This window comes from Mus caroli, chromosome 1 (assembly GCF_900094665.2).
Source record: "Mus caroli chromosome 1, CAROLI_EIJ_v1.1, whole genome shotgun sequence".
Classification (NCBI taxonomy): domain Eukaryota; kingdom Metazoa; phylum Chordata; class Mammalia; order Rodentia; family Muridae; genus Mus; species Mus caroli.
The window spans coordinates 164,138,266-164,161,881 of NC_034570.1; the positions used below are offsets into that span (position 1 = coordinate 164,138,266).

General features: G+C 38.0%; 1 protein-coding gene across 1 annotated transcript in view; it reads right to left on the minus strand.

Moving 5' to 3' along the window:
• The window catches only part of LOC110289406, a 50,774-nt gene that overhangs the window by 16,415 nt on the left and 10,743 nt on the right, over window positions 1–23,616 (minus strand). Inside the window, exons 7-10 of the mRNA XM_029475739.1 lie at window positions 20,400–21,641; window positions 19,092–19,508; window positions 16,280–16,468; window positions 348–612 (exon numbers count right to left, since the gene is read on the minus strand). Of these exons, the coding sequence (XP_029331599.1) occupies window positions 348–612; window positions 16,280–16,468; window positions 19,092–19,508; window positions 20,400–21,641 (2,113 nt within the window). The remainder of the gene's footprint in view (window positions 1–347; window positions 613–16,279; window positions 16,469–19,091; window positions 19,509–20,399; window positions 21,642–23,616) is intronic.

Genomic DNA, 23,616 nt, shown 5'->3' on the forward strand with positions numbered 1-23,616 from the left:
CAGAGGCAGAGGCAGAGGCAGAGGCAGAGGCAGAGGCAGAGGCAGGCAGATTTCTGAGTTCAAGGCCAGCCTGGTCTACAGAGCGAGTTCCAGGACAGCCAGGGATATACAGAAAAACCCTGTCTTGAAAAAAAGAAAAGAAAAAAAAAGAAAAAGAAAAAAAGAATAATTAATAAGCATCCATTGGAAGACAAACATTCTCAGTAGCTAATCCAAAGGACCAATATGGCCATGGTCTTTGAGGTGTAAACTGGAAATATGACAGCTATGTGTGGACTTCAAGGTTAAGAAGGGAGTAGAGATAATAAGACACAGGCAGGGACAGGGTCTTCTTTGTTCCGTGTTACCTTCTGATCTCTCTTTTTTAAGAATTTCAGCACGTTTTCTAAGAGCTGGTAGTTCTTCACAAAACTCAATCAGTTTGCCCAATCCAGCATCAGCTTTGAATTTCTCTTCCATCATGTTAGCAATCTGAATCGTGGTGTATTGCTCTTGGTTGTCTCTTTCCAGACTTAAATCTCTGGCCAGCAACGACTTAAATAAGCTAAAATGATGCTTATTGATACATTCAAGTCCTTTCAGCAGAACAATTCTCTTGTATTCATTCACCATCTTTCAACTTGTTGCTGAGCCTGGAAGAAAAAAAATTGGCATATGTATTTTGTGCATGTATTCAGAAATTTCTAAAGAAAGACATAACTATGGGAATGAGTGAGGGATGTGGAAATACTGCATATAGATATGTTCACAGATAGAGTGCAGTATAATAGCTATTTATGTCACAAGGAATATTGGGAAAGAACTGCATTGTTAGGAAAACTTTTAAAATAATCTTCATTATTAATAATGATTGTTGAGTTGGGTCAAGGGTACTTATGATGAATAGTTGTCTGGAGATAGTCTGTGTGGCAGAACTTTGAAGTATGGGTTTGTGGCCTCTCTTCTTTTCCCTAAAGGTTTCTGAACCTTTCCCTTTTTGTCCGTCTTTCAGATCCTGACTTCTTGTACCTACTATGGCTCTATTGGTTTCTCTTCTTGTCACTAAGATAAGAACATCGGCCAGAATTAACATATGGGAAGAATGTTTATTTTGCCTTACGGTCTCTCAGTGGGTAATTTTTAGTGCCTGGGACCTAGTCTTTGGCCATAAAGCCTGTTAAATTTCTACAAATACAGTTGCATAAGAGTGTTTAAGTTAGAACCCAGGTGACTATAATCCTCTAGTCCCAGGCCTATGTTCCTACATCTGCCATGTAGGTTCTAGGCTCTATGGCTTCACAGACTCCCAAAACAGCATTGACAGCTCTTTCCTAAGTGTTGAAATGCTGGAGCTATGGAGAGCACTTTATATTCAAATCATGGTAATGACTAATGTGACAAATGAGGAAATGGGTTCAGTCTCTCTCTCACGTTATATATGGGAACCTCCAGCCACAGCACTGTATCCCCTTTCCCATTATGTCTTCCATAAAATCTGTAAGTAATCTCATCTTTTCCCTAGGATTGGCCAGTGTAGTTTCAGTCCTCAATGCCCCATTAAACTGTTACTTTATAGAACTTCTTCTAACTCTATCCTGCAGTATCAAATATTTATTGACTGGGAACAGTTCAACACTTGTTCCATCTTTATCCTTCAGTGCTCAGTATCTTTACACTGGTACCTTTAGAGAGCCACACATTTGTGGCAGTACTGGGGTATATAGTGAAGCCCAGAAGTAGAGGGATCTTTACAGAATAGAGGAGAATATTTGTAAGAGGTAAATTCATGTTGATATTGCAAATATTAATGACAATTGGCATTGTAAATATGACAAATAACATTGTAAATACATGAAACACAAAAGATGAAAGGATGGAAAGAAGGAAGAAAGGATAATGAATAAAGATGGCTACTCAAAACCCCACAAACAATGCAATGCAAAAGGGGACCAAAGAACTAAACAACCAAATGAGAGGCATCCTTAGCAATACAGTCTTAGTATGCATTTATGTTGGCTCACCAAGTGCTTTGGCAATAGTCTGTGGTTTTTGTTTGTTTTGTTTTAGTTTTTTTGAGACTTCTGGGGCCTCATTGGCTAATATCTTATAGGGATGGAATCTCACTTTGTAACTGTGGCTCTCATTTAATAATCCATTTTCTCTAACAGTGACATTGTCCACCCACACAAGGCAATTCTGTTCAAATATTTTTATGGTATATTTTTGAAATTATCTTACTAACTTGTAGGTTTCTATATGCTTTCTCATAAATCCTTAGTTGTGATGACCCCACCTATTACTTCTTTCCCCTGTTTGCATTCCTATTTAAGCCTTCCTTCATTTCATATGTATCAAGTTATACTTGTAACTCTTGTCTTAGTTCTATTGTTAAATGGCACATTTCAATGTAGCTTTTCATATATCATTCCATAACAAATCAAGTCATTCATAATTCTAGTACAGATTCCTAGCATTTACTGAGGAGCTATTAGCAGATGGTAATTGTTGGTAGAAGGGAAAAAAATCGTTGTTTCTGAAAGGTGAGTCCAAGGTAGAAATCCCAAGCTCCAATGAATGATCCCGTATCTACACACAGGGGATCAGCAGCAATCAAATGTGGGTTATCTTACACATACATACACAAAAGCAGATTTGTGGTTGGGTGGGGGATGTGTTGGGGGAAGATAAAGAAATGAGTTGGTGTATGTTATGAAGTGAGTTGATACTTCACTTTAAACCTGTTTGAAATAAAGGAATAAAAAAAATTAAAATTACTCAACATAAACTCTTGAAAATGGTTCAGTTTTTCTAATCATCAAAGAAAGTTAAATAAAAATTATATAAAATGTTAAATAAAAGCTATACTGATGTATAATGTTATATACACTTATAATGTTTATTGTTACACAGATAAATAAATTCTGTAAAGGATTCACAGAAACAGAAAATATAACACATTGTTTGAAAAAATATAACGTAGCACACCTATTATAGAAAAAATATAGAAATCCCTTAAATATAAAAAGCACAACTAGTGTATTCTACTTCTTCAAAGGAAATTAAACAGCTATACATAGAGACAATTACACTTGTATATTTATTTCATCACTATTCACGATAGTTGAAATACAGAATAAGGTAAATATCTTTTAGTGGATGAGTTATAAAGAAAATGAGAACCCAGGTACCATGGTACATGCATGAAAATCCAGTCCTGTAGAAGTAGAAAGAGAAGGATCAGGAGCACATGACCATTCTCAATTGTGAGAGTCTACTCCAAACATAAATGAAACACACACACACAAACACACACACACACACACAAACCATGCATGCTAAGTATACATTAAAAGGTCATGAAGTAGAGTCTGCTATGCAAGCCTTATGGTTTGAGATTAGATCCCTGGAATTTTTGTCTTTTTTTTTTTTTTTTCCGAGACATGGTTTCTCTATGTAGTCCCAGCTGTCCTGGAACTCACTCTGTAGACCAGGCTGGCCTCGAACTCAGAAATTCGCCTGCCTCTGCTTCCCAAATGCTGGGATTAAAGGCATGGGCCACCACTCCCAGCTCCCTGGAACTTTTATAAAGAAACAACTCCCCAAATTTGTCCTGTGTTTTCCACATACATATTGCGATTTGTATATAACTTCTCATATCCTCCCCCAAAACACATATCAAGTATTCATTAACCATTCAAAGCAATGACTTTCTGTCATTTGAAGTTTGATTGAATTTGAATGAAACTAGCAATAAGTATGTTAAGTAAAACATAGCAGGTACAGGAAGACAAACATCTCACATTTCAGTTATTTACCAAAATAAACTTTGTAGAAGAATGAAAGGGAGTAGTGGTTAGTAGAGATGGGGAAGGGGCAGCAGCACTGGAAAAATGAAGACGTTCAGTAAGGGACATCAAAACTCAGCACAAGTCTCATCCCAAAATAGGAAATCCTAATATATACAATTATTGATTGTTGAAGACAAGGAAATTTTTGTATTTTTGTTACTTGGACTAGACTACTACACATTATAAGTGCAAACTGGCTTTATAATGTGCCATATAAAAGTCTATAAGCTAGAAAAATTAATAAGTCATTTAAACTAAAAATGTAAAAGTACACAGCATTTAGAAGGCAGGGATTGGCAGAAACCTCTTGAATGTGAGGCCATCCTGGACTACATATTCAGTTCTAAGCCTATCAATGCTACATAGTGAGACCTTGTCTAAAAAACAAAAACAAAATAGATCAAAACAAAACAAAAGCACAAAATGTTACAATTTTTAAAGTGGTTTAGAAAAACACAATACCTTCGAATTGCTGACACAATACTATTTGACGGATTTAAACATATTAGAAAAATTTGATGCTGAAAGAGCAATTTAAAGTCACCAAAATTCTCTGCTAATATAGGTAAGGACCATCCAAAAAATCATCATAAAGCCTGGAGGCTTACTACTTAATAATGAAAGATTTCAACCCGAGAAAAGTGAAACAATTTTAATTATATAATTACCAAATAACAAATTTTAGTTTTACAACATTACTCCCAGGATATTAAATAGTACTATGTAGTAAAATACAAAATTAATTGTAGACATTTAAGAGGGGCAAGGCAGTGGGTGTCTATGATTCAAGGCCTCCAGATGCTGAGGGAAAGACAGAAGCTGAGGCAGAGGCAAAAGGACTGTAAGTTTGAGGCTGGCCTCAGCTATGTTCCAAGTTACAGGAAACCAGGCTTGGATAATAAAATTATTCTTTAAACAGAACCATTAACAAGCAATAATATATATTTAAACAGGTATGGTATTATCTAATCATGACTATGGTTTAAAATTTATGCATATCTCAACTACTAAAATTTAGGTAAAACAGGATAAAAAAATTAGAAAATTTTCAGAAGAAATTAGTAACAGTGAACAAATTTAACTTTCCTCATTAGTATTCACCTCCAGCATGGAATGAAGAAGAGAGTATGACAAATATTGTCTCTAACATCTGATACAGAAGGGAGCTAAGAGGAGAGCTAAACATAAAAATGTCCACACAGTCTATTTAAATAACTGCGTTAACAAAACTGGGACATTTTTCTCTACAGGCTAATGAGAGTTCTCAAGTTTTGTATAAATCTCAGTTTTGTATATTCACAAAACTGGAAAGTGTGGTTTTCATTCAACATTATTTTAGTTATCAATATTTTTTGTTTCTGTCTTGTCTTTTACACAATCCTTCACCACGAACACCTTACTCCCATGTCTTCTCTAGTGAAGATAAATGAAGAACAGTGATAAACACTAACTCATGAAAAGTCATAGGAATAGAGGAGGCATCTTTATTCTGCCATCGGCTGTCTTCCTAGTGAAGCATCAGAAACCAGCTACATCAGGTTCAATGCTGTGAGTGAAGCTGGCACCAGCCTTGGTCCTCCACCATTCAACACTGATTTTTTTCTATGGTTCTTTATATTTCTGATAGATCTGATCACATGTTTAAGAAGCAAACAGAACTCACCTTCCTGGATATTTCTGCAGTGATGTACAGATCCTGAGACCTTCACCGGGTCAAGAAGTGGCCTGCTTGGCTTGAGTAGGTAGGCAGATAAGTCAGTAAATGAGAAACTGAACAGTTGGGTGTAAAGGAAGATAGTACACTTTCAGAGTTGTTTCGTTTCTTGAACAGCACTGACTGTCTCTCTGGGCTGTCTCCCTAGGGTGAGGAGTGCTGAAACAGCCAGGCCTCCTCCCAGTTTTGTTCATAAGTTTCGATTTCCCTGGCTTGGGAAACCTCTTAACTTCCTTTAAACATTGTGGTCACTATGAAAAAAAAAATCACAGCTTAGTCAGGCTCACATTCTTTTCTGATGAATCTCACTAAATAAGAAAGTCCTAACCTTCCAATTTTTGTAGCAAACGGATGGACACTGATCACTAGACACAAAACTCACATACATGGTACAACCAGATCAAGGTGTTAAAACTAGCTGACCAAGGTTTTGCTCTACTTACATAGGAGTCCTGGACAGCTAAGGTGGAGTTTTTATTGTAGTAAAGTACTCAAAGCCCAGGGAACTCAGGGTTTACAAGTATCACTCCCTTCAGAAGCCAGAGAATTGTGGTTCTGAGGTTCTGCACACAGACAGGCTGGTCTCCAGTTGAGCTGATGTCTGAACCCTGAAGGGTGATATAATTCAGCTACATGACACAGTAGGCATTCCCTTATGCTGCTGGAACTCTGGTTCCTGCCTAAGTTACCTCCCCCCACAGACCCCACAAGAGAAGCATAGGTAGAAGTCATGTAGGCAATGGCCCAAGCTACTGACCTTCAGGCTAAACTCCTCCCCCGTTACCTAGCAACAGTAAAGACCATAAAAAGTACTGTTCAGCCCCTGCTTGCTCTCTTACTTGTCTCTCCTCTCACCCCTTTGTTCTCTTAACTCTCAATTCTCTCACTCCTCTCTCCTCTTTCCTTTCTCTTTGTCCTCTCCTCTCTCCCTCTTAACTCTCTTTCTCTCTAGCCCTCTCTCTCTCTCTCTATCTCTTTCTCTCTCTCTCTCACTCCCTCTCCCTCACCTCTCTCTCTCTTTCTACCTTCTCTCTTTCCCCCCTGCATTTCTATAATAAAGCTCTAAAACCATAGACAGTCTCTGCTCATCAAGATCTGCTACCCTCACTCTCACAAGTGTTGGAAACCTCTCTTCCATCATCCCCCTCTCCTATAACCCTGGTGGCTTTAGCAAAGTAGCTCCAGGGATCCCAGGTAGGACTGCCTCTTGGCCACCCCCTGAAGAGTGGGTCAGAGGCTTGAATGCCCACCCAGGGCTGAGTAGAAAGTGTATGGCAGCTCTGCCACACCTGACAGACCAGAGAATGGGTAAAACTCTGGTGGGGTGTGGGTTTTCTCTTCCGCCTCTTCCCCTGGGCCCCCTCTTTAGTTCCCAACAGCTTATGGTTCTTGGATTTAACCACCACTGCCAACCCAGCACTTGGAAGTTTTCATAATGAACTTCTGAAAGCAGCAGATGGCAGACAGTTTCAAACAGACAGTGCCTTTGTGACCCTGGGACCTCTAGATGGCTGGTGTCACAGCTGAAGTGCTATAGTTCTTGGCCCTTAAGGATTTGCAGCTGTCTGCAATGCTCCTGGTCATCAGTCAACAGTACCTCAGTCTTCAGCTCTTCATAGCCCTGCTTGTATTTATCTCTGACACCTCTATGTCAGCTGAAGATACTGTCTGGATTTCTTCAGCTGCTTTTTCATCACACTGACCACTGTTATGACTACCCCACTTCCACCACTCTATTTTCTCTCTTTTTAAAATTTTATTTAATCTTCTCTTTTTACACTCCATATTTTATCCCCCCCCGGCCCCTGGTTCACCCTCTGATTGTTCCCTACCCCATACCTACTTCCTGCCACCCTGTCTCCACAAGTATGTCCCCAACCCTATCCCTCACCTCTCTAGACCTCCCCATTCCTGTGGCCTTCAGTTTCTTGATGGTTACGTGCATCTTCTCAGACTGAATCCAGATCTGTCAGTCTTCTACTGGATATGTATTGGGAGCCTCATATCAGCTGGTGTATGCTACCTGGTTGGTGTTCCAGTGTCTGAGAGATCTTGTGGGTCCAGGTTAAATGAGACTGCTGGTCCACCTACTGGGTTGCCCTCCTCCCCAGCTTCTTTCATCTTTTCCCTGATAGAACCACATGGGTTAGCAGCTTCTGCCCATTGGGTGGGTGGAAATACCTGCAGCTGACTTTTTCAGCTGCTGGTTGGGTCCTTCGGAGGGCAGTCATAATAGGTCCCTACTTGTGAGAGCTCCACAGCCTCAAGTAATAGTGTCAGAACTTGCCATCATCTGGACTGTAGACAGATGTCTAGGCATAGAAATCAGCATCTGAATACACAATGTCCAAGACTTACCCCCAAACATGGATTTGTATATTTGCTGTTGTTTCTATTGTTGACTTAATCGCTGGGGGTCTCATTAAATGCAGGGTGTTATTTCAAGTTTTCAACATCTGGTAATACTTTCTTTATGCCCTAATATGTGGTAAATTTTGAAGGAAGTTCCATGGATTTCTAAGAAAGAAGTATATTCTTTAGTGTTTAGATAACATTTTCTGTAGATACCTGTTAGGTCTATTTGATTGATGATCTTACTTTACTCCAAAATTTCTCTTCATTTTTGTCTGGATGACTTGTTTATTGGTGAGAGTTGTATATTGAAGTCACCCACTACCACTATGCTAGGCTCAATATATAATTTTAGCTATAGTAGTGTTTCTTTTGTAAAATTTAATACCATTATATCTGGTGCATAAATGTTAAGACAAAATTTTCTTGGTATGATTTCCTTTAATGCTTATACAATATTCTTCTTTTTCACTTTTGTTTAGTTTTGACACAAAGTCTGTTTTATTAAGTATTAAAATAGCTTTTATGCCCTGATTGCATCTTGGTTCCATTTATGTAGAACACTATTTTCCATTTTCCACCCTAAATTTATAGTACAGTCTTGGATGGTAGAGTATGTTGTTATTTAATACAGCAGATAGATCCTGATTTCAAACCTAATCAGTTAGTCTATACCTTTTTATTGGAAGAATTGAGAAAATTAATATTGAATGTAATTACTGAACAGTATTTATTAATTCCTTAATTAATTATTTATAAAATATTTTGTTATAGTAGATTTTCCCTCTTTTGATGAACTGTTCTTGGATATTTATTTTTTGTGTACTCTTGGGTATCTTAACCTTTCATATTAATGCTTTTGAAGTTTTGTAGTGTCTTCTATAGATCTGGATTAGTAAAGGGAAATTACTAAAAATTGTTTTTATCATGAGATGTTTTCTTTCTCTGTAGATTGTGTTTTATATATATGCATATATGCATATATACTATTTGTTTCTATTGTTGACTTGCAGTTTTAATCAATAGGGGTCAGATTAGATGTAGCAATATATGAATATTTTGCTGCATATGGCAGTCTAGGATGACATCTGTGGTTTTTTTAGAGTTTGTAGAACATTTGCCCAGTCCTTTCTTTTCAGAATCTCCATTGAAAGTTAGGAATTGTTCTAATAGGTCTGCCTTTATAAGTGGCTTGGTATTTTTCCCTTGAAGCTTTAAATATCTTTTCTTTCTTCTGTACAGTTAATGTTTGAATTATTATATAACACGGAGAGTTTCTCTTCTGGTACTGTCTCTTTCATGTTCAGTATGCTGTTCACACCTTGATAATCATCTCCTTCTTTATTGCAGCAGTTTTTCTATGCTTTTGTTAAACATTGTCTATTGCCTTTCACCTGGGTTTCTTCTCTTTCTCCTATGTCTATTGTTTATATGATTTTTTCTTTGCCATGATATTCCAAATTTCCTAGAGACTCTGTGTTTTGATTCTTTTAGATTTAACACTTTTTTGATGGAGATATTAACTGCTTCTACCTGGCCTTCAGACCTGAAATTCTCTCTTCCATGTCATTTAATCTGTTGGTGTGGCTTTCTGTTTAACTCCTACATTTTTTAATTTTGAGTTTTACTTTAGCTTTGCCTTTCTTTAGTAAGTCTATATCTTTGTTTTATTCTCCTTTTATATCTTTAATTGTTTTTCTTATTTAATTCAACTGTTTGTAGTTCCATGGTCTTCCATGAGATATTCATTCATATTCAATTTAAGGTCCTTGAGCATACTCACAATGGCTATTTCAAAGTCCTTGTTATGTCTGTCCGCTAAACTTCTCCTCTGAGGGTTTATTATAATAGAGTTGGCGGCTTATGGAGGAGGTATTCTGTATTTATTATTTTTGTATTTTTGTATTGCCCTGGGAACCAAGTATCTCTAATTATGAAATGTGAGCTGGTTTTGGTATAGATATCGGGTACTACATTTATTAGGTAGGTATTCAGATTTGTGGTTGTTGTTGCTCAAATCAGAAAGATTAGACCAGGAAAATAAGTTTAGTTTTCAGTTTTGTGGTCACTCAGTGTGCTAATATTCAGACTCCAACTAGTCCAGAATTGGTGCAGTGGGCAGTGTGGCTGTTAGGCTAGCACAGTGGTTCTCAACCTCCCTAAAGCCAAGACCCTTTAATACTGTTCCTCATCTGGGATAACTCCTAACCATAAATTTTGTTGCTACTTCAAAACTACAATTTTGCTATTGTTATCAATTATAATGCAAAGATCTGTTATGCAGATAGTTTTAGGCAATCCCTGTGAACAGGTCATTCAACCTCCAAGGAATTGCAAACTGTTGATTCAAAGGAGATGGGAAGGTAAGTGGGTAGCTCCATGGTTCTGTTATATAGGACTTAGGGTCCAGCTCCAGCAAGATGAGCAGATACAAAAATAGGGTTTCTTTGGCTATGGCTGTGGATGGCAGTAAGTCCTATATGGAAGAAAGTGGGCTTTGTGGAAGAGCTGAAAGGGGAAAGGCAGGAAGTGCTTAAATTTTCCTCTGATGAGACAAGAATGGAGGAGGCAAAGGAAGGCACAGGTAGCCAATGTGTATTTCAGTCAAGTAAGGTGGCTGTGCAATGCCTGGTAAAGAGAACTTTTTTGAGTCCTCAGAGAACCACACTGGGGGGAGATGGGCTAGCAGGGATCACTGAATGGGGTTGATTCTCTTTTCATGTTACCAGCATGGCCTTCACTGCCAAACTAAACTGAAAACTGAAATGAAATGAATGAAAGACAGAAAGAAAGACAGGAAAAGAAAAGAAGAAAGAAGATACCTTAGTGAATCCCTTCACTGGGATTAATCTCATACTTCTATAAAAGTTTTTCCTGAGAAGTTTCTCTACAGGTCGATCACATAGTGATGCTAAGTTACTTACTAATAAGAGCTAGAGGAGGATTGGTGTAAAGTTGTTACAGTGTGCATCACATACACACTTTCTTGATTTCTTGTTTGCACAAATCGTAGGAGTCTTTCCACTAGGTGTTGAAAAAGTGCTTTTTCTCTGACTTACATGGAAATGACTCCCAGTTCAGGTAGAACCTTGAACTTTTACGACAGAAAAACAAAATCCTGATACAAAGTATTTGAAAAAAAATCATTGAAGCTGCACATCAGAGAGCTGAAGACATGAGCTAAAATTATGCTGTCTTCTCACCTTATGTGTACAATGTTCTAAACCTCCAGAGTTGATATAAGGGCCTTTGGCTGGGTAAGTCACTAGTAGTATTTTTGGTCAAGGACATCCTGATTACAGAGGAAAGGCAAATACCTGCAAATGAAGGAGCCAAAGTGTAGTCACAAAGCTTGTTCCTAGTTCTGAGTCATGGGAAATAATAGGAACTCACTGTAAAATGCAGCTTCCCTGGTATAGACTGACTGAGAGTAGCACTAATCTGTGGGTAGAACAAAGAATATTTTCAAGGAAAACTGACAATACATCATAGGGTTCCTCTCTAGGACCTACTGACCTACAGATGAGAGGTATTGATAAGGTGATAATGCTAGGTATGAATCTTCCCTTGTGTAGTAAGCCTCACGTCCAAACTGAAAACAGTTGGTTCCCACTGTTCCCATTCTAAGAATCATGCCATCATTGTGCCAGGCATTCCACTTTTACCCAAAAGTCATAGAAGAAACTGATAACAATGTCACTTGTCTATCTCTGCAATTTGAGTGGCAAAACTTCAGGCAGGAGAGAAATTGAGTCTTTATGTAAACTTCTGAGGGACTGTTATATAAGAATTTTGTCCCAGATCAAAATCTTTCACCTTAGAGGAAATCTTGTTAAGATATAGGGTGCTAAAAAGGATTTAGCATAGCAGAATATTTTAAGAATGTGTGTAGCCTGTGATACTGCCTGAAGGATCATTAAGGTTAAGAAGTGAACAACTTAAAGACTTCAGGAAGTCCCTGAAACCAGATATAATCGTGTCCTCTCTCTCCAAAATGCACAGGCTGTCAGGCATGTTCATAGGAATCAGCTAAATACACACCTGGATAAAGTAGAGATAACCAAACTGTCCTGAAAAGGTTCAGAGCCACTGAACTTCCTGAAGGGGGCACTCTCCAATGCATTGGACTGTCTGTAGGCTGTGAAGGGTACTCCAGGTTTCTAGCTGTTGTGAGATGTTACTCCCTTTAGGATTGAGTGTCAACATTGCTAACTTTGGGTTATTTCTGCTCCTGTAAGTAATGCCTCATTAATATTCTTATAAGAACCACAATAAAAATAAATCCCAATGTTTAACCAAATTGGACTTTGGTTATATCTGAACTTAGGCCTGGAGTGCGTAGACATTTAATAACATTTCCCCAGGTATATTGTCTCACAATGTAGATATAGTATAGTTTCAGCCTACTGTATATAGGTAGATTTGACACTGTCACTCTTGTCTTCATTGCATATTATGTGTAGATTATATCATATATCTATAACTCTATGTATCTGCCTATATCTTATGTCTATCTATATTTATCTAGACCTGTATCTATCTATCTATGTATCTATCTATGTATCTATCTATGTATCTATGTATCTATCTATCTGTCTGTCTGTCTGTCTGTCTGTCCGTCCGTCTGTCTGTCTGTCTGTTGAAATATTAGGTTTATGTAAGATATAATTGTTTATGTCAGACTCTTATGGAAAATATTCTTACATTTTGTCTTAGTCTGTTTTGTGATGTATCACATCACTACAGATAAAGTGTTAAATAAGGAAAATAAATGCAATAATGACATTTCTGGAACATTAGAAATCCAAGACCTAACCTTTGGTATTTGGTGATTATTTTCCGTTTCTTTCTGTACCTTTGTTACTGGATATGGTGATGGTCAGAGACTAAGCCACATGTTTCCACAATCTTGCCCTTTTTTTCAAAGACTTAAGGTAAAGACTCACACAGATTTTTATAGAACCAGTGATACTTTATTAGATGCAAACTGTCAGTACAGATCAGAAAGCAATTGTGGGCCTTATAAGTAAATGTATTTACAGGCTCCAGGTTTTTCTTGGAGTTTCTTTCATGGTGTTCAAAAGGAGTAGTTGTTTTGCTGAAGGGGTGTAACAGAAGTGAGTCTTTATTTCAGTGGATCAGCATAGATTAGGTAGGCATTTTTTCCTCCTGCATGTCCCTTTCCATAGAGCACTTTACTTTGATTACACACACACAAGTGTACACAGGAAGGAGGTGGTAAACAGAATATCCATCATAAAAGTTCACTTTAAAGACACAGTTTGTCTGGATGTACATTTACTCAAACTAGTCTAGGCTGGATCAGTCCATCATTCATGGTATCGAAAAGGTGACATATTTGACTATAAATAAGGTTTTAATGAAGGTATTTCTAGAGACAGTAATCATTTTCAAGGTTCATAGCATATATATTTGCAATCTGTTGTATATGGGTGCCTACTTTGATAATAGGTTTCAGGTGTACTGTTTGAAGAATGTTGTGTGTACACAGTAGATGTGAATAATGACCTCTGTCTGGAAGGTGCACTGTGATTATAGGACAAGAAAAGTGGAGTTTCAAGGTGCTAAACAATATTCTGTCCCACTCTCACATGCTGGATGATGGTGTTAAAGCAAAACAAATAGTAAAAACAAGTAGAATTTCCTTCCACAAATGTTTTTAGTGACATTAATCTATTGGTGAGAAGTGATTTAGAATTAAACAAATCCCATTAAGCTCAAAATTCCAGTATCATTAGAATGGGGGATAAGACATGGATTTACAAGATGTGAGAGTTACCCATCCTTAGCTCTTGCCTCTTCCTGCCTATATTTCTGCTGTCCAAATCCCTATGTATGTTCCTTGCCTCTATTTCACATCATTGCCTCATGTGACTGTAAATATTGATTGTAAACCTGACAGGATCTGGGATTACTTGTGAGAATACTTTTATGCTATGCAAGAGGAAGTTTCTAGACTGTGTTAAGGAATTTGCAAACATTCTTCATAAATGTGGAGAGTACCATTGAATAGGTTCATGTCTTTAATAAAAGAGGGAGAGAGAGAGAGAGAGAGAGAGAGAGAGAGAGAGAGAGAGAGAGAGAGAGAGAGATCAACTCTAGACCTCACTTCTCTCTGCTTCCTCCTGCAGGTACATGGCGAGTCATCTCACCCTTCTCTACCATTCAAACATGGGCAAAGTGAACCCATTGTTCCTTCAGTTGATTTATCAAATAAGTCTTCCCATCAGTGAGAGAAGTGAGAAATAATATAGAAAGGCCTCTGTGAGAATACTAATTTCTTAATTTCTTTGATTTCCTTTATCATAAGCCTTCTTCATCTTGCTTTAAAAATTTGCAGTGATTTTATTTGATTCTGGAATTGAAGATGGGATTCCTTATAGTTGAAAATAGCATGCCGCACACTAAACCCCTCATTCTGGGGAATTTTTTTTCCAATACCTAAACTCAGTAATGCAGTCACATTACTCAGCATAGAAGAGGTGAAGACTTGATCCTGTTCTCAGCATATTAGTTTTGGAAAGTACACTCAAGGCTGAGTTCAACATTTTCCCACATCTTATTAATACCTTGACTTCATGGGCAGAAAACACAGTCTATTTGTTTCTGAACATGCTTTGTCCTGACACATCACATTTGAAGCCTGTATTCTCCAGCTTTATGCAAGGGTCACTAAGTTTTTATTTTAAAGCACATCTCAAATGGTTAAAGGATAGTGCCAAAGGCACACTGCTTTACAGAAATTGTGTGGATTTTATTTTTTAAGTTTTAGGTATAAAAATTACAAACCAACAGTTACAGGAGTCATAGAGACAACCTATAAAATTTAGATAATAGAATGTATAAAGAATATGAGAAAGCACCATTTCTTAGAATTAAGAGCTGGTCTTTATAAGACAGGTATTTCAACAGGCCTGTGCACATTTATTTTCTGTACTTGAATCTTATCTCCACAAACAGTGTCATTGGCATCCAGGTTATCAGAAGTATGGTTCCAGAGAGTTTCTCCTGACTGAGTCTGGGTTGAGTGGCTTTCCTTCATTGATGACCTTAAAGAAGAAAGCAATGAAGTCAGATCAGTTGGAATGCAGTTGGTTGCACACATTTCTTGCTGACTACTCACCACAAGTGCCATGTGCCCTTTTCTCACTCTGACCTTAAATACAAGTGTTGCAAGGCCTGAGGTAAGGACTGAGTTACAGAGTTTCATTGAACAGGGAGGTTGGGAGTAAGAAAAGAGAGACTTTGTTGTCATGGGAGAAGGATTGGAATTTTGGCAAATGGCTGATGGTTTGGAGAACAATGGTAGAGTAGGAGCATATCTATGTGAATGAAGAAGTCATCAGTAGTTATGGTTCTCTTGTTTACATTATAATAGTGGTGTGTGTGTGTGTGTGTGTGTGTGTGTGTGTGTGTGTATGTGTGTGTGTGTGAGTGTGTTTGTGTAAAATGAATCCCAGACAGATGTGTGAAAGTAAGAAAAGGAGGGTGGATTTTAGCAACTTATTGTTGTAGATTGCCTGGGTCCTCTTTGTATTTTGATGTTAATTCTGTTTCCTCAAGAGGCCTTGTCTCAAAAAGAAGTGGATTATATACTTAGGTGACTTCATGTGAATGTGCGATTTGGTAGTAGAAGAGAAAGGTGTGGCTGGAGGTTTTAGAGCGGTGATGAGAAGAAAGAGAGGGGCAGATATGGAGAAGGTGGAGATAGATGAAGATGTAGGAAGAGGAGGTAGAAGGAAGATTGAGATGAACCACATGACCTGGAGAAGCCACAAGTAGTAAGGGATCTCATAGCTTAGAAATAGAGTTCTGTAGTTGTATATCTGCCTAATCTAACTGTGTGTCTTATATATTTATTATACCTGAGTGGTGTGGTGTATTCTTTGCATAGGCTTATAGGGATTGGAGATTTCCTAAAAAACCTTGTCATCTGATTTGCTCAGGGCATCCTTGGGAACTTATGATTTCTGTCCATGGTCCTTACAACAGAAAGTATTTACATATTAAAAATGGAGACCCTGAGGTTCTTTGTGTTTTAGTCTTTGGTTGATTTGAAAAATTTGAAAGAAAAACCTTAATTTTCCTGTCAAATATTCTTTCTGCTTTGATAAATGGGAAAGTTTTCTTTTAAATCAATTAGCTAAACATATAATAATGTTTGAGTCTTTCTGTATTTGTTTTCCTTATTATGATTTAAAATCCCCTATTAAAAATAATGGAACGAAGCTTATATGTTAAATGAGCAAACCTTACTTTTTCCTCCACCTATTGGATTTTCTATATATTGCCAATACTCATGATTTAGTAGAGTATTAAAAAGTATGTGATTCTTTAGAAGACTGGAGTTTCCTAGAGCACATACCTGCATGTAACTGTGCCTTACAGACCTCAGGAGGCACCGGTCTTCATTGGAAGTCAATTCAAAGCAGACAAGTCTAAGTTTACTGCCTGGTTCACACCTGACATTGGTGAGTCGTCCATAAACCACCACTTCCATTTTCCCTGTATCATCTCCAATTCCATAGCAAATACATTCATGCCTCTCAGTTTTCTGAAAAACCAAATTAATATTGAATCTTCTAGGAAATATGCCAAAGGTTGTCACATCTATGAGAATTAAAATGTGTCAACATAAACCTGTCCCCCACAAGGCAACTATGGTTCTTAGGTTTAGAATTGGTGATACAAGTGCCAATGAGATGGCTCAGTGGGCAAGGGTGCTTGTGATCAAACCTGATGACCTGGGCTCAATGACCAGGACGCATGGTAGAAGGAAAGAACTTACTCCTGAAACTTGCCTTCCAAACTCAATACTAGTTTCCTGACCTTTGTGTTTCTTCTCAACCCTCACAGAAAAAGAAAAAAAATAAATACTGAAAAAGTACAATTACAGGAACTATATTGTATATGCTGTTCCAGTGAACACATCTTTTCTTGGAAATCATTCCTGCTATTCTATTTGTGAGCCTAGCCTTTAATGACTGAACCATCTCTCCAGCCTTGAAAACAACTCTTAATCTTTACCTGCATGTGGTCTTTATCTGCTGGGTATCTTTAGGAAAAATCAGTATCTTTCTAAGCACTTGTAGTAACATATCCGAATATCTGAGATTTCTTAAAAAACCCATGAAAAGGATCAAAAATGAAAACAAATGAGCCAACAGAAGTAAATAACAAAACCATATGATTGCATTGCAGGTTATGTAGGAACATCTAAGAGGCCTGAGAATAAAGGTTGCTTGTGGTTCATTATGAAGTTAGGGAGCACTACTATAAGCCCACTTTTTTCCACTTATTTTTACTTTTATTGAAAATCAAGTTATTTTCATACAATATATTCTGATCATAGTTTCCCTTCACCTACCTCCTCTGATAGATCTCCCCTACTCACACTGATATCTATACATCTTTCTCTCAATTAAAAAAACAACAAGAAATTAAAAAGACAAAGAAACGAGAATAAAACAAAACTAACTGTCAAAAAAGAAACAAAGAAAGAGCACAAGAAATAGACACACAGACACATATACATATATATAGAAACATATGCACAAAGATGCACACACATGTAGAAATACATACACACACATGCCCACACACATGCACGCACACACATGCACACATACATGCATATAATGTACACACATGTACACACATGCACACACATGTGCACACCCACATGCATACAAACACAACTCCTTTAAAAATGGCTCACATTTGCTCAGTGCACACCACAATTCACTCTACTCCAAATCTCACAAAGGTTAAGTCACTACAGCATTTAGTTCTGGTGTGTTAGTTTGTATCCCCCTGAGTTTACTTGTTGTGTAACATAATGTACCAGCACAGCCAAAGACAGAATAGATAACAAGTAAAAAGCCATGACTGTATCCATGTATATGGAATTCTAAAATTATACATTGAACAAGCACACAAATGAATTGGTGTATTGGCACTTAAAGAAATACTCCAAAGTTATAGAAATAGAATTGCAGAGGCAAAGTTCGGAGGAGAGCCTGAAGGAATGAATGACCATCCAGAGACTGCCCCATTTGGGGATCCACTCCATAAACAACCACCAAACCCAGACACTAGGCAGATGCCAACAAAAGCCTGCTGACAAGAGTCAGATATAGTTGTCTCCTGAGAGGCTCTGCCAGTTCCTGGCAAATACAGATGTGGATGCTCACAGTCATCCATTGGACAAAGCACAAGGTCCCCAGTGAGGGAGCCAGAAATATACCCAGGGAGCTGAAGGGGACTGAAGCCCCACAGAAGGAACATCAATATGAACTAACTAGTACCCTCAGAGTTCCTTGGAACTATACCACCAATCAAAGAAAACACATGATGGTACTTGTGGCTCTAGCTATATTTCTAGCAGAGGATAGCCTAGTTACTCATCAATGGGAGGAGAGGCCCTTGGTCCTGAGAAGACTCTATGCTTCAATATAGGGGAATGCCAGGACCTAGAATCAGAGTGGATGAGTTGGGGAGCAGGGGAGGGGGGAGGAGATAAGGGATTTTTGGAGGGGAAACTAGGAAAGGGGATAACATTTGAAATGTAAATAAAGAAAATATCTAATAGAAAAAAAAGGAAGAAAAATTCCCCACTTTCATTGTGTCGAGTTAGAAACTCTGAAATTAATCTTTTCTGTTAAACTCCCCTTTCATTATTTAAGACAATATTCTCTTTATGAAAAGATCTCGATAAAAGAAGAAAGCATATGAGAATGAGAACACAGTAGAGATATAATCTTGACTTGTGGACATGGCAATATTCTAGGGCAGAATAATCTTTGGTTTCTTATTCTTGTATCAAGGCTAGGAGTTTGGCTCTTTATTCACAATTGAGTTGCTCCTAATACAGATAATGAAATTATCCAAGAAAGTCTAAAAAGAAAGTGTGCTATGAACTTAACAGTGTCTGGGATAAGGGTGGCTATTAATGAATTGTCCTAGTCAGGAAAATGCTAAAGGTTAAATCTCTTTCTAAAGAGTTTTCCTAGTGGTGTATTGAGGAGAAGAATAGTAAGAGATCATGGAAATCTTAAAAGTGAGGAAGTCTTGCAATGATTTCCTGTGTTAAGTAAGTTGAACAAATTCCAGTTGAGCAAATTAAACTTAAAATCTCAGATTGCAGAAGATATTTTACAAATAATGCAATAGCTTACCATAATTACTACAAATTCTCCATTCACAAATGTCCCCTTTTCTTGTGAGAAAAGATAAGAAATTTTCGGGGTTGCAATAGCACTTTCACTCAGTGTATTTGAGATAACCATTGTTGGGTTAACGTTCACATCAGACACACAGGAAGCTCTGTGTATCTCCAGAAACCCACTGTGCCCAAAATAATGTGATATGGCAATGATCTTTCCTGAGATAAACTTGCTCATTAGAGCTGTGTTAAAAACCTTCACTCTGAAGAACTCAGTTTCAGTAGCCACTGTAGCATGTAACATCCTTTTCTTTTCTTCAAAGTCATATGTAAATGGTTCTGTTACTTTCAACACCATCACTTGTTTGGGACCTTGATGGTGACCTTCTTCCCTAGAAGGCTTCTTTGATACCATTCCTCTCCTTGGTGCCTACATAAAACACACATGGGATGAGACAATGTAGTTCAGACAGATCATAAGGAACAATCCCACTGAATAGAATGGAGAACATATAAACAACGGTTGCTATATTACAACGTAGCTAAAGGAAGAAACATATATTTACCTAAATATTTACTTGAAATTTACCTAAATCACAACCTATTGATTCCAGTTAATACAAATTATACCTGGGAGATAAAGATATTATATTCCTGGGGGATGAATGGAAAGCCTCAATGCTCTAGTCAAGTTTTCTATCAAGGAACATTTTTAAGATTTTAATTCCAAACATTTTCTAAAAAAGGTAGTTCCCTTTGATTTCTTCTGCAGTATCCTACTTCATTTTCATGCATCAGGAAAGAATGTTGAGATGGGGTGACACTGAAGGACAGAAAGAGAAGGCATGTTGGCAGGAATGGGCAACCTGGGTACTAGGACGGGAAGGCAGCTACAAACTAGCAGCACTCTCAGTGGTCTGACATGGAGATGTATACAGACTTCACTCTCTGAGTGGCACGGTTTCACTATCATCAGTTTGTTTCATCATAGGGAAATACATTTCCGGTATAATGAGCAGTGGTTCACAGTATGAAAACAGCATCTTGACAAAAAGTGCAAAGTGCAAAATCAAATCAAGTGTCTCACAATATTCCTTACGGATTAGGAATGACTGATTGATCACTGACTTAGACATTTTCTGATTAGAGAAGCACATACAATATATTTTACAATTGAATTTAGGGAAGGATCAGTAACTAGCCACAATAAAAATTAGTGATTACTTGAATAGAATATCATGTGCACATAAAGATTAATGAGGAAGCCTCCCTAGTTTGCGCTAATCTCTGTCATAATATTATTAGAAGAAAAGGTCATTACCCTGGATGGATTACTGTGTATTGTTTCTGAAAGCCCTGGAATAGCACTGAGAGCCCTAGATGCTGTTACTGGAGACAACTTTAGATCCAGAAGACTGCTGCTGGATGCTGTTGATGAAGTTGCATGTTGATCCAGGAGACTGCTGGATGTTTTTGATGAAGTTGCATGTGACTTCATGATACTGCTGGATGCAGTTGGTGAAGACACCCGAGGTGCTTGGAATATCGTGCATGCTTTTACTTTAGGAAGGGGAAGGGCTTTCCCAGTACTGGATTCTGCCCCTTGTGTCAATGGAGTGGTGCACTTACTTCTGGACACTGTTGATGAAGGAGCGTGAAGAGCCTGGACACAAATGGATTCTTTTCCTGGTTCAATTTGTGTAGTCTGGGCTCTGCTTGTGGCTATTGACAAAAGTGGCCCAGGAGATGTAAGACAGTTGGGTGTTGCTGATAGAGGTGCCACAGAAGCCAGAAAATAATTGGGTGGTATTGGTAAAGATACTTGAGGGGCCTGGACATTCTTGGATGCTTTTACTGTAGCAGAGTTAAGAGTCTGAATGCTACTGGATGTTGTTGTTTGAGGTACCTGTGTGACAGAGATGCTTCTGGGCATGGTTGCTGGAGTATGAGGAACCTGAGCATTGCTGGATGCTGTTGCTGGAGGAGGCAACTTTAGGAGCTGGGATTTGCTTGTCAGTTTTGCTGATGGCACTCTAGTAGTTTGGACATTTCTGGATGCTATTGCCTGTTTGTGAGGAGCCTCTGTGCTATTGAATGTTGCTGGTCTAGGAAGGTAAAGGTCCCGGATGCTGCTAGGTACTGTTGTTTGAGATATCTGAGGAGCACTGGAAGAACTGAACACTGTTTCTGAAGGCATAAGAGGGACCCTGACATTACTGAATCCTGTTGCTGATGGTACATGAGGAACCTGGGCACCACTGAACAGGATGGAATGTGCATTAGAGTTCAGATGAACATTTGAGTCTGAGGATAGAGACACTGGAAGATTGGGGCAAGGTGATGTTGGAGAGCTTGGAGACATCTTTAAATCCAAGTGAGCTTCTAGAGGCTTCTGAGAAGACTGAAGTCTGCTAGAATAAATTGCTGAAAGTCCTTCAAAGGTCAGGAGTTCGCTTACAGCTTGGAAGTTGCTGGTTGATGAAAATTCTACAAGTTGTTGCTTTTCCTGAGGACCCTCTGTCTTTGAGATACTATGTTTTCGGATGGTTCTGTTTTTCTTTTTCTAAAGGAAAATAGGATTGAGAATTTTTTTAAATCCTCCTTAATTGTTTTTAAAATCAGAGCAAGTACACCTTTTCATTTTCCCTTCTGAAAAGAGGACCTTTATCCTGTCAGTTTTCTCCTCGTCTGAAGAAATTATTTTAGCCCACACTTAGGCTAACACTTAGCCTCCTCCCTTCATAATCAATATTAAAACTTCATTTTAAAGCCAGTGAATTGTCATTGGTCTGGGATGGAAGGTTTGTTCAAAGTATCTTACAAAACTCGCCAGATCTTACTTGATCTGGTTCAACTACGTGTCATTTTGAGAGAAGCTAGGCTTGTAGTAAAATTAGTTCATAGTTCTGGGCTTTCCTTCATGTAGAATTTCTAATCCATTAATTCTGTCTTATATATGTTCTCTATAGCACACAGAGAGCACAGTTCCCATACTTTTTGCTGTTGTAAATGAAATGGTGTGACAGGTACCAAAAAAATAATGGGCTACATAGATGAATTCTGGTAGATATGGATATAGCTCAGTTGTTGGAGTGCTGTAGTATGCCTGAATCCCATCCAGACTCATTTAAACATTTATTTTTTAGATCGTTAAAATGACCATATTTCCAGTTAAGTAAAACTATGTATGTGGGAACACTTGTACTTCAGACAACAGAGTTTGGGTCTTCACTACACTTTTCTAGTCTTAGAGTAGAAGCCACCTTTACTGGCTTCTTTGTATATTTTTGATCCTTTAAAGTGCAAGTTTTCTAAAATACAACCATTGCTATGAAGCTGATGCCAAACAAATCAAAACAGTCTTTAACTGTAGCCTATTTTCCTGGTCTGTATACATTTCCTGTTATATTTCTGTCACAATTTATGAGCACGAAGAGTTAGACATGCCCAAAGATTTCAATCCACAATATATCACAGGACTCTATCAGGTAAAGAATTGAACATTGATCACATAGATCATTAAATAAAATTGTACCATGTAACAAAATGAGGTTTGTGTAAATTGCAGACATGGTCTCAAAATATACACCTAATAAATGATGATATCATTAAATACGTACAATATTAGCAGAAGTACCTTCTCTGTTACATCATTGTAATTCTACTAACAAGTCTTCGGGATGGTAAGAGGAAGCAGTTAGTTCCCTGTGATGATGAATGGCAGGGGAAGTTTGGGATATACCTGTGAGGGGTCTGAAACTGACTCTCAGCAAACGTGACTATTACAATTATAGGGCATTGGTCAGTAGTGGACAGCCATCAAGATTTCCAAAACAGGATAATATCTCATGTCAAAATACCTCCTGAGTACAACACAGAATGAGTAACATAGCCTCAGAAGATGGTCACTAGCAAAGGGAAACAGGCTGAGAAGAAACTAGGCAATGGCACGTTGAAACACTCTGGTGTCCCCTATACTTTCTTCTGAACCTAAAGCAGAGAGTTGGTTGACAACACCAGACATCCTTTTGTAAATACTTACCTTTTCATATCAACCTGAGGCTGTGTTACATGATAAGATAACTTAATGTGTTATTTAATAAAATGAGGAAAGTCTTTGCAGTAGGGGATTAATGAGAAGGTTATCCAAGATTGTGGGGAGCCCAGTGATGTGCTTTGGGAAGGGGCAATCGTTGGGAATAGGAAAGTGGTACCTTGTTTGAGGAACTGCTGGGTGGTGTTGGTGGAGACTTATGAGGATTCTGGAGACAATCTTCATCTTTTTTTTTATATTGGTTCCTGAAGTTTCTGGAAGCTGAGCCTGCCCCTGGGTGAGCTTTTACTTTCCACCTTCAGTTTTTGTGATTTGTTTTCTCTTTTTCTGAAAGAGCAACCTTGTCTTTCTCTCTAGATTCTCTCATGTATTGGAAGTTGAACCTGAGCCTTGCACACACTAAGGTGTGATTTTATATAATTTTATCATCAGCCCTTGGGGACGTTTTTAAAATTAAATCATGCACAATATTTTTGAACTGCAA